The 12,022-nt window shown below is 39.9% G+C and overlaps 1 protein-coding gene across 1 annotated transcript; it reads right to left on the reverse strand.

Annotated features, from left to right (window-relative positions):
• Positions 1-390: 390 nt before the first annotated feature.
• On the reverse strand, positions 391-10,591 carry LOC121390571 (protein mono-ADP-ribosyltransferase PARP11-like). The gene is made up of 4 exons (XM_041522419.1): positions 9,795-10,591; positions 5,219-5,412; positions 2,948-3,178; positions 391-1,418 (listed from the first exon to the last, which is right to left on the reverse strand). The coding sequence occupies exons 1-4, from the start codon at positions 10,041-10,043 to the stop codon at positions 470-472; spliced, it is 1,623 nt and encodes a 540-aa protein (XP_041378353.1). The 5' UTR covers positions 10,044-10,591; the 3' UTR covers positions 391-469.
• Positions 10,592-12,022: the final 1,431 nt, after the last annotated feature.

The raw sequence follows: 12,022 nt of genomic DNA on the forward strand, positions 1-12,022 counted from the left end.
TGACACCCTGCGTGTATTCTCTTCAGGTGATTTGTGTGTTGGTGGCCTATCATGCTGCGTGTTGCCAAGGACCCGATACACATTGCCAGTAGTCATAAAGGACTTGTCACATTTAGATGGCCCACTGAATAATTGAAGAAGTATATGGGTAGGATGAAGTAGAATGATTCACATCTGTTGACAGGAAGGGCTGGACGTCTTACAGTCCCTTTTTAAAAACCAGGATAAACCAGATCCCTCTTAATTCCCTGTTTCCACAGGGGTTTAAAAATGGACACAGTTAATCTACAAACCTGTAACGCATTTAACAAGGTCAAAGGATAAGCTGGCACAGAGGTTGGGTAAGATGGCACAAGTTATGTTGCCACAGAGTCAAACAAGATTCTGTGATGTTGAAAACTTGGGACTGCATAACACCATAATGACCAAAAACACTCCGGGTGTCCCTTTAATATCTAAAAATGATGTATCACTGAAGTGAACATTTCTCTTCAGGTGATTTGTGTGTTGGTGGCCTGTCATGCTGGGTTACCCGATACACATTGCCAGTAGTCGAGTAAGAAGGCCCAGAAGCAGAAGACGAACCTGGGTAGGATGGCACACTAGTAGGATGTGTTGCCACAGAGGGTGGGTAAGATGACACACCAGTAGGATGTGTTGCCACAGGGGTTGGGTAAGATGGCACACTGGTCAAAGGATAAGCTGGCACAGAGGTTGGGTAGGATGGCACACCAGTAGAAGGATGTGTTGCCACAGAGGTTGGGTAGGATGGCACACTGACACCAGGATAAGCTGGTACAGAAGTTGTTGGGTAGGACGACACACTGGCTGAAGGATAGCCCGGCATGGATGGGTGGTACGACGGTACACCAGATGATGGGGAGACTGGATAAGCTGATGCATCAACTGGAGGCAAGCCTGGCGTGGACGAAAGATAAGATGGAAGACCAGACTGAGAAGAAACCAGGACATCGGGTTCTGCGACAGAATCCGGACTCTCTACCACAGTGTACTCCATAAGATACTCAGGGTAACTCTGCGCTATGTCGAAGATGACGTAGACTGATGGATTCTTTACATCGTTGACACAGGAGTCGTACAGTGTGTGGCCCACTCTGCTCGGAGGACGTCTGTATGAACTGTCTCCCTTGGCGTACTGACCCACTAGAACCCTAGAGAGGAACATGAACCGAACGGGACCTTTGGTGTAGCTGTGGCTGTATTTGGCGTCTCTCGCAAAGTACGCACCGTCGCCGTAGACTGAGCCGTTCTTGCCGCTGAGGCGGAAGTCAACGTTGTTGTGGCAGATTCCCCGGATCACGGTGACGTTGTCCTCTGTGCCGTGAAACAGCTGCTTCTCTTTGACAGGACCGGCCATCCCTTCTTGCTGGAGAGTCATCTCCATGGTGGCTTTCGTGCTGAAAAGACACAAGAAAGAAAATCATTCAGTGTGAAAATACTATAGCCCGTCCCATTCCTTTAAATTTTTTATCAAATCAAACGGAAATATATTTAAAAAAATAAAAAATGAGGACTATAAAACTTAATTCTCTTTACATTTTCTTATGTCGTATAACCTTAATCAAACGGAAGATTACCATTTCGAAAATGCAACACATTTTTTTAGTGTGCCAAAGGATGAGATACCAGGACTACAACAATCCTTTCTAATGTTTGTTTTGTTTAATGACACCATAATGGCCACCACATACCTCATGAGCCCCATTCCACAAAGCGATCTTAGTGCTAAGATAACCGTACGCATATAAGATAGTTATGCCCTTACGGTGATCTTAACGCTAAGATCTAAGACCTTCTACCACTGTGTATCCTACCAACCTCTGAGGCAACACATCCTTTCTACCAGTGTGCCATCCTACCAACCTCTGAGGCAACACATCCTTTCTACCAGTGTGCCATCCTACCAACCTCTCCGAGGCAACACATCCTTTCTACCAGTGTGCCATCCTACCCAACCTCTGCAGCAACACATCCTTTCTACCAGTGTGCCATCCTACCCAACCTCTGAGGCAACACATCCTTTCTACCAGTGTGCCATCCTACCAACCTCTGTAGCAACACATCCTTTCTACCAGTGTGCCATCCTACCAACCTCTGTAGCAACACATCCTTTCTACCAGTGTGCCATCCTACCCACCCTCTGTAGCAAACACATCCTTTCTACCAGTGTGCCATCCTACCAACCTCTGTGGCAACACATCCTTTCTACCAGTGTGCCATCTACCAACCTCCAGCAACACATCCTTTCTACCAGTGTGCCATCCTACCAACCTCTGTAGCAACACATCCTTTCTACCAGTGTGCCATCCTACCAACCTCTGTGGCAACACATCCTTTCTACCAGTGTGCCAACACATCCTTTCTACCAATGTGCCACTGATTTAGAGCACATTTATTTATTACTCATGATCGGACACTATTGGATGTCAAAGATTTGATAATTTTAACATATAGACTTAGAGATGAAACGCGCTACATTTTTTCATTAATTAGTAGCAATAGATATTTTATAATGCACCATCCCACAGACAGGATAGCACATACCACAGCCTTTGATATTATCAGTCGTGGCGCACTGGGTAGCTGGAACGAGAAACTGCCCAATGGGCCCACCGATGGGGATCGATTCCATACCGACAGAGCATCAAGCAAGTATTTTACCACTAAGCTACGTCCAGCCCATGATGATGACCAAAACTGGTTCACAATGGTCACATGAGCCTAAATAGAGGATAATAAACTATTACTAGTTGCTATCAAATTTATTACCGGAGTGAAATAATTTTCACTTATCACAAGCTTTAGCAAGTGACAAATGAAAATTATTTCAATGGGCCCACCGACGGGGATCGATCCCATACCGACCGTGAATCAAGCGAGTGTTTTTACCACTGGGCTACGTCCCACCCCCTGATGGGATACATACTCGCAGTATTTCTTCCACAGCGACGGGTTCTGAATGCGAAACAGCGACTGGATATTAAACTGAGATCGGTCCATGGTGGAGAAGAACAGGTTCTGCACTAGTTCGTCTTCCTCTGTATTCCCGAGGCTCAGCTTCACAAGTTCTACAGTCTGGTAACAGTCGAGCAGTGCCCAACGATCGGGAAGAGTCATCATAGGTGCTGGCTTCTTGATCAGCAGGTCTGGATGGGATCTGACAATACAAGCATAACAAGGGTCATCGCAAGTGATGGCTTCATGATCAGCAGGTCTGGATGGGATCTGACAATACAAGCATAACAAGGGTCATCGCAAGTGATGGCTTCTTGATCAGCAGGTCTGGATGGGATCTGACAATACAAGCATAACAAGGGTCATCGCAAGTGCTGGCTTCTTGATCAACAGGTCTGGATGGGATCTGACAATACAAGCATAACAAGGGTCATCGCAAGTGCTGGCTTCTTGATCAACAGGTCTGGATGGGATCTGACAATACAAGCATAACAAGGGTCATCGCAAGTGCTGGCTTCTTGATCAACAGGTCTGGATGGGATCTGACAATACAAGCATAACAAGGGTCATCGCAAGTGCTGGCTTCTTGATCAACAGGTCTGGATGGGATCTGACAATACAAGCATAACAAGGGTCATCGCAAGTGATGGCTTCTTGATCAACAGGTCTTGATGGGATCTGACAATACAAGCATAACAAGGGTCATCGCAAGTGCTGGCTTCTTGATCAACAGGTCTGGATGGGATCTGACAATACAAGTATAACAGTGGTCATAGCAAGTGATGGCTTCTTGATGGGATCTGACAATACAAGTATAACAAGAGTCACCGCAAGTGTTGGCTTCTTGATCATCAGGTCTGGATGGGATCTGACAATACAAGCATAGCGAGGTTCATCGTAAGTGCTGGCTTCTTGGAGATCTAGAAACACAAGCATAACAAGGACTAAATTTTAACACGATGCATACTGTAAGTGCATGCTGGCTTCTTGATCAACAGGTCTCGATGGAATATGACAATACAAGCATAACAAGAATAAATATTTCTACAAGGTTCGTACTGAATATGGAAATTACTGTTTTCAAAGGGTTTTGATTTCACTATAATTATAAGAATTGTGTGATTTTGTTGTGCATTCATCGATGTATAACAGTCAAAAATTGTATAAAAAGCATGTACCATCTAGCATAGTAAAGCAAAGCAATTTTATTCTAAATTTGTGACTGTAATGCATTGATAAATTCACAAAACAACGACAAACTGTTCTTATAATTATAAAAACAACACAAAGTATTTCATTAAAAATACACATAAATCAGTTTTTAAAATTCTTTTGTTGACCTGTTTTTTTTACATAATGACTTCCCATTTGACATTATGATGCCATTTTACAGTTGTTTGGCGACAATCTCCAATCAAATTAGTTATAAAGTTAAAGTCTGTTTTGTTTAACTACTAGAGCACTGATTTATTAATCATGGGCTACAGTACATGTATTTCAAATATTTGGTTATTTTGATATAAACATGTACGTGTAGTTTTAGAGAGGAAACCTGCTACATTTTTCCATTAGTAGCAAGGATCATTTATCCATGTATGTATATGTATGCACCAACCCACAGACAGAATAGCACGGCCTGTGATATATCAGTTGTAATGCACTGACTGAAAGTGGGGTAAGAATTCATAAATGTATTTATACATGTGCTAAGAAAACGTCCCACAAAATGTAGTTATGAATAAGTCAAAGAAATTAATGTCCAAATGCATTTCTTTATATACATGTAACTACATGTACAAATGTATCTATAGTGTCAGGAGTGGGTGTAGCCCAGTGGTAAAGCACTCGCATCATATGCAGTTGGTCTATAGGATAATTCATGGATGGTCCCATTGGACTATTTCTTGTTCCAGCCAGTGCACCATGAGTGGTATATACCATTGTATGTGCTATCCTGTCTGCAGGATGGTGCATATAAAAGATCCCTTAATTGCTACTAATGGAAAAATGTAGCAGTGTTTCCTCTCTGAGACTATACATTGTATGTACGATTTACCAAATGTTTGACATCCAATAGCTGATGATAAATAAATCAAAGTGCTCTAATGGTGTTGTTAAACAAAATAAACTTTTAACTTTTTTTTTTAACCCCACTCCCACCCACAAAAAATCTAATAAATGTTTGACTCTAATAAAAAAAAACCCTGATACATGACAATAGAAGACTGGTACAGGTACGTACTCTTTTTTCCGTCTCTTGACATGGTCAGATGACACAAATACCGGTCTCCTGATTACCGCTCTCGACTTCAAGGTTCTCAAGTTGGTCTGTCGCATCTTAGAGAAGTTGACCTCATACTGGTGCTGTTCCCGCTCAAACAAGTAGGTTGTCTGGCCATTCAGGTACTTCATTTCCAGGGTGTATTGTAAATTGCCCTGCAAGAAATTGGCATCAATATTAAGTTCTTCATGTCCAGGGTGCACTGTAAGTTGCCCTGCAGAAATTGGCATAAACATTAAGTTGTTCATTTCCAGGGTGTACTGTAAATTGCCCTGCAAGAAATTGGCATAAACATTAAGTTCTCCATTTCCAGGGTGTACTGTAAATTGCCCTGCAGAAATTGGCATAAACATTAAGTTGTTCATTTCCAGGGTGTACTGTAAATTACCCTGCAAGAAATTGGCATAAACATTAATTTCTTCATTTCCAGGATCTACTGTAAATTGCCCTGAACGAAATTGGCATAAACATTAAGTTGTTCATTTCCAGGGTGTACTGTAAATTGCCCTGCAAGAAATTAGCATAAACATCAAGTTGTTAATTTCCAGGGTGTACTGTAAATTGCCCTGCAAGAAATTGGCATAAACATTAAGTTCTTCATTTCCTACTTCAAATTCCAGGGTGTACCTATACATGTATCATAAACTGCCCTGAAAGAAATAGGCATAAGCATGAAGTTCTTCATTTCAAGGGTGTACTGTAAATTAACCTGCGAAACAAATTAGCATAAACATTAAGTACTTCATTTACAGTGTGTATTGTAAACTGCCTTAAAAGTAACTGGCATAATCATGAAGTTCTTCATTTCCAGGGTGAACTGTAAATTGCCCTGAAAGAAATTTACATACATGTATGTAATAACCAATTATTTTATTTCCGGTGCGTACATATACTGTAAATCGCTCTGAATCAAATTACCGACTTCTGTGGCGCAGTGGTTAAGCTATCAGACTACATGCTGGTAGGTATAGGGTTCGCAGCCCAGTACCGGCTCCATCTCACACTGAGTTCTTAAGGGCTCAATGGGTAGGTGTAAGGCCACTACACCCTCTTCTCTCTCTCACTAATCACTAACCAATTAACAACAAACCCACCATCCTGGACAGACAACCCAGATAGCTGAGATGTGTGCAATAAATATTGTTAAAGCTCCTAACATATGGCAATTTATTTGGCAGCTACTAGTGTTTTTGCCAGAAAGAAATGTGTGGGTATGGCGCTATGGAATTGAACGCAACCACAGTTTGTCTGGGGTGTGAACAGTGTCTCTCCCAGAAAGCAAAGTGGGTTAAATATGGGGTTATCGCGTTTTGTGAGCGTACACTAACAGATATTGCTTTTTACCTCCTACACGGGGCGATTTATTTGACAGCGCAACAATAGCCATTGGTGCTAGTGTGAAATTTAAGCACTGTGCACTTAACAAAAGGGCAAATGTTTTATTTAACGATGCATTGACCACTATTTACGGTTATATGGCTGATGGAAATATGGTTTAATCATACAGAGATTTGTTTTTTACGAGAAGGGTTGCCGTCCATGGGAGACTCTTTTCGATTATGCAGCAAGGAATCTTTTATATACAAATAGGAAAACATAGTGTACATAGACACTTCACAGTATCCTCAAGTTATCAAAATTATTTGCCTATTGAATGACACCAATTAAGCACAGTCGACTTTTGTAAGGTAATAGATCACAATTTTTGATAAGTACACTCATTTATACTGTTCATATAGTTATGACAAAAGGAAAGCATTAAATTACAAGTAGCTTCTGTATATACACAAATGAATTAATTACTGGAACAGCGAAATAGGTAAACGTGCCACTCGATTTGTTCAATAAATGTTGATCCTACATCAGGCGAGTAAGGTACCCTGGGAAATGGCAATCGTGTCAATCTGATTACTTTCTGTCCACTGGTTAATATTTACATGGTATTACCTGTGGATCTAACAGCATAGGTATTGGAGCTCATGTATTCTTTTGACCTTTTATTTTGACCCATCAAAATCTTTAATTGAGAATCAAATGCCAGTGATTTGAAAAGAATTTGAAAAACATTCATTTAATTATTTGTAGGTCAGCCAGAGGTTAATGAATGTGCATATGTTATTTAGATATGTATATATGTACACACTATAGTAACAGTAATCAATGATCATTTTCGACTATTTAATTTTTGTTTCGTTTGTTAGAAAGTCACAGACCATGTGACTGGAACATGATTTGATGCGCAGTAGTCCGTGGAATATTGACCAATCAGAGCTATCGGGGTCAGATTAGTTTTACTCTTGGAATTCTGCACGCACACGCTGGTCTACTTAACAACTTATTATGCATTGACGATGGTGTCTAAAATTATGGGTGTTTTTTTATCTGTATTATTACTGTTTGATGTCTAAAAATAGAATCTCAAGGAACTTCCTCGGGGAGTCCTTTGTTGACATAATTCATAAAGTAGTTCCGGCTATAAGCCAAAAATAGTTCTAAACTGAGATTCATGGCGCTATGAATGTCAGTTTTTATCATCACGTGATATCATGGAAAGTTTTTATTGAACTTCCATTTTTAGAGATTGAAATTATTATAAAAATAGTGCACACCTTATATAGTACACATCGTAGTTTTACTAACTCCTCGGAACCAGTGTTTTTTTTTTCATCCCAAATATCCTAATGTGTTCGTTGTACAGCGATAATCTAAAATTCAAAACAGTTGATTCCTACATGTTTAACACGTTCATCAAACCATCTAGGCACTGAAAAGGATATATATAATTGTGTGCATCTTCATCTGAATAGTATTTATTGTAATTAAAAAATCAATCGGTTTTGATCAGTGTATACATGTCAAAATTATACCCAATAGACTACATAAGAATCAAAGCGTTTTGCGGCAAATAAGCGGGCCTACCATTAGCTAAAACTGACATACAAGTAATGACTTTACACTAAAAAACCAAAAACAAAAATTATGGCTTATATTGGTTTATTGGTTCATTTTTGCTCTTCATATATCTTTACATTTACATGGTTATGATTATTAATTAATAATGTTGCCGATATACAGAACATCACATAACGTTTTTTCGCTTCCTATTTTTTGTACGCCTTTGCTTTGCGCAAGAATAGGCAAGGCATACTGCGAGTAATGATACGGTAGTATTAATTCTTTCAACAAAATAAACGATAAAAAAAAAAAACTGAAAATACGTATGCCAATTTGGGTATTTATTATACCCGTTTTACCCTTTACAAAAACGGTTTTGCATTTAACGTCATAACAACACTGCTAGTGTTAAATTTAGCACAAAACTCATGGATGTACGGTTTTTAAGAATCATATGCACTCGACGTCATTTGTAAATCATATATGACGTCAGGCGCTACTGGTTAAGGACAAACACGGAATAGAGAGTATGAAACCCGCGGTCGCCATTGCACATGTGCTAATACAGAATATTAGTAGCAAGGAATCTTTTATATGCACTGTAGGTGTCAGAGTGTAGATACAGGTCACAGTATAATAAATAGTTACAAGTTATTTTTCTGTAATGCTCCCAACAATAGAGCACATCGAAGTGTTATTAATCATCAGCTAAACCAGGACCAGACGAAATGTCACCTGGACATGGGAGTCCACGCAATGCTGCCAGACCAACTGGTATACCAGTGTAATGTCACCTGGACATGGGAGTCCATGCAATGCTGTCAGATCGACTGGTAGACCAGTGAAATGTCACCTGGACATGGGAGTCCATGTAATGCTGTCAGATCGACTGGTAGACCAGTGAAATGTCACCTGGACATGGGAGTCCATGTAATGCTGTCAGATCGACTGGTAGACCAGTGAAATGTCACCTGGACATGGGAGTCCATGTAATGCTGTCAGATTGACTGGCAGACCAGTGAAATGTTACCTGGACATGGGAGTCCACGCAATGCTGTCAGATTGACTGGCAGACCAGTGAAATGTTACCTGGACATGGGAGTCCACGCAATGCTGTCAGATCGACTGGTAGACCAGTGAAATGTCACCTGGACATGGGAGCCATGTAATGCTGTCAGATTGACTGGTAGACCATGAAATGTTATCCTGGAGTTTTAAAGATGGGAGTCCACGCAATGCCAAAAAGATTGACTTGCAGACCAGTGAAATGTTACCTGGACATGGGAGTCCACGCAATGCTGTCAGATCGACTGGTAGACCAGTGAAATGTCACCTGGACATGGGAGTCCGTGTAATGCTGTCAGACTGACTGGTAGACCAGTGAAATGTTACCTGGACATGGGAGTCCACGCAATGCTGTCAGATTGACTGGTAGACCAGTAGAGCTGATTCATGGCTAGCTCTGCCACTCACCAAATTCTGGCGAATTTTATTTTAATTTGGACAAAAATTATTGTGTTATAACTTATATTTTGTTAGAAAATAGCTCTAGGTTTTGTATTTTTTAGATAATTTGGTGAAATTTTCTATCACCCAGAGCTAGCCCTGTGATTTCAATCAGCTTGCTTCACGGCATACTTACAGGTTGATAGGGTGACCAAGTACCACTCTCTGTGTTCAGATACCAGCACCACTGCGTGAGTTCGGCCATGTTGTCGTCGTCGGTTCCCGTGGTATACGATGGTGTTGACAGTCGCTGGACGTCGACACTCTCTCCCGGCATATCCTCTCCGTCCTGCTGCTTTACGTAGGTCAGAGCCTTCATTGAGTCAAACGTGACCAGGGCCATCAGACTGTCGGAGACCTGCACAATTACAAATAAAACTCGCATTTTGAGGGTGCTGCTACAACAATACCTACATGTACAATGTCAAGTCTACCAGGGCCCCGTTCCACGAAGCGATCTTAGCCCTAAGATCACCATAAATGCATAGCTACCTTCTGCACTAAAGTGATGTTAGTGCTAAGATAGCTTTGTGGAAAGGGGCACAGGACTGTCAAACTCTTGTCAAAATATGTGCCCTACCAGGACCATCAAAGTTTCCAAGTTCAAAAGACTTAACTATTGTCAAAATATGTGTCCTCTACCAGGACCGTCAAATGTTCTAAGTTCAAAAAACTTAACTCTTGTCAAAATATGTGCCCTACCAAGACCATCAAATTTTCTAAGTTCAAAAGACTTAAATCTTGTCAAAATATGTGCCCTAACAGGACCATCAAAATTCCTAAGTTCAAAAGATTTTCCTCGTCAAAAATGGGCACCTTTTAAAAAAACACTGAAATGATCTTTTAAAAAACCTGAAAACTATATATATACATGTACCTAAACAATAATCTGGACTGTTATGTCATGATTTTGGGGTTTGCATTTTTTTTTTTTGGTGCTACATTTGGAATAACTGTATTTTTTTAATTATTTATATCGCAAAGAAACATAAATCCATTGTTGGCATTTTTTTTTCTTCATAATTTTGGCAGCCATCTTTAATTCAAGATGGCTGCTAAGCTCAATCCACATTGGTTAATAGTCAAACTTGTTTGTAAGTTATATATTCCTCTACCAATCACTGTGTGGCATTAAATTAAAGGTATGTGTCCAACAAAAACATACACATTGTATTGCATAATAGCTGCTATAAAGAAGTTATTATATTTATAAAGTATTTTTTCGTAGTAAAATGAATGAATTTCTTGATAATTTGCAAAATTTAATACCAATTGTTGGTAGAGTGCAATATATACATATTTCATTTAAAGCACAGCTTCTAGAATTTTTTAAAATCCACTAGCCATGGGATCAGTGATTTAAAACATTTACTAGCCACGATTAAAAACTCACTAGCCCTACTTTACTTTACTAAATAAATTTTACTAAATAATAAATGGATATGTCACCAAAAGAGGAAGATAGAGCTTTAAAAACTAGCATTGGGGGTGGGATTAGGGGCTTGATATGACATATCTACAAAATAGACTTATAACTGCAACATTTGACCAAAAAAAAATCACTAGCCGTCGGGCATGGTAATAATAGTTATTTACTAGCCCAACATTGAATATCACTAGCCATGGGAGTGGGACAACAATAATCTAGAAGCCCAAATTAAAATAGCACACACATTTTGAGAGTATGTAGCTGCTACAGCAATACATTCATGTGCAAGTACACTGTCATGTTCCCTACCAGAACCATTAAATTCATGGCTTGTTGAGATACATTTTAGGGTACATACGTTTACCCCCTGTACCCTCTGGCAGAAACCCATGTTTGTGAAAATCATTTTACATTTTAAAAAAGAGAAGCTAAAATGTGTTAAAAAGCTGAAAAATCATACCCCTGATTCATGCACAACCTTCTAATGAGCTTCTCAAAGAATTGGGGGTGGGACGTAGCTCAGTGGTAAAGCGGTCACCTGATGTGTGGTCGGTCTGGGATCGGTCCCCGTCGGTAGGCCCAGTAGGCCATTTCTCATTCCAGCCAATGCATGCACCATGACCAGTATATTCAAGGTCATGGTAAGTGCTATCCTGGAGCATATAAAAGATCCCTTGCTAATAATTAAAAAATGTTGTGGGTTTCTTTCCTAAGACTATTATGTCAAAATTACCAAATGTTTGACATCCAATAGCCGATGATTAATAAATCAATGTGCTCTAGTGGTATCATTAAACAAAACAAGCTTTAGCTTCAAATGAAAGAATCTTACCTTAACCAAATGTATGGCATCCATCTAATAGCCAATGATTAATAAATCAAAGTGCTCTAGTGGTGTCGTTAAACAAAACAAGCTTTAACTTCAACTGAAAGAA

The sequence above is a fragment of the Gigantopelta aegis genome, chromosome 15 (genome assembly GCF_016097555.1).
Source record: "Gigantopelta aegis isolate Gae_Host chromosome 15, Gae_host_genome, whole genome shotgun sequence".
NCBI lineage: Eukaryota > Metazoa > Mollusca > Gastropoda > Neomphalida > Peltospiridae > Gigantopelta > Gigantopelta aegis.

Coding starts and splice junctions, on each gene's coding strand:
- LOC121390571 (XM_041522419.1), bottom strand. CDS start 10,043: ATGCGAGTTTTATTTGTAATTGTGCAGGTCTCCGACAGTCTGATGGCC. Junction 5,413..9,794: donor CTTGGTCACCCTATCAACCT/GTAAGTATGCCG, acceptor AATTTCTTGCAG/GGCAATTTACAATACACCCT. Junction 1,419..2,947: donor CTGTGGAAGAAATACTGCGA/GTATGTATCCCA, acceptor GTGTCTTTTCAG/CACGAAAGCCACCATGGAGA.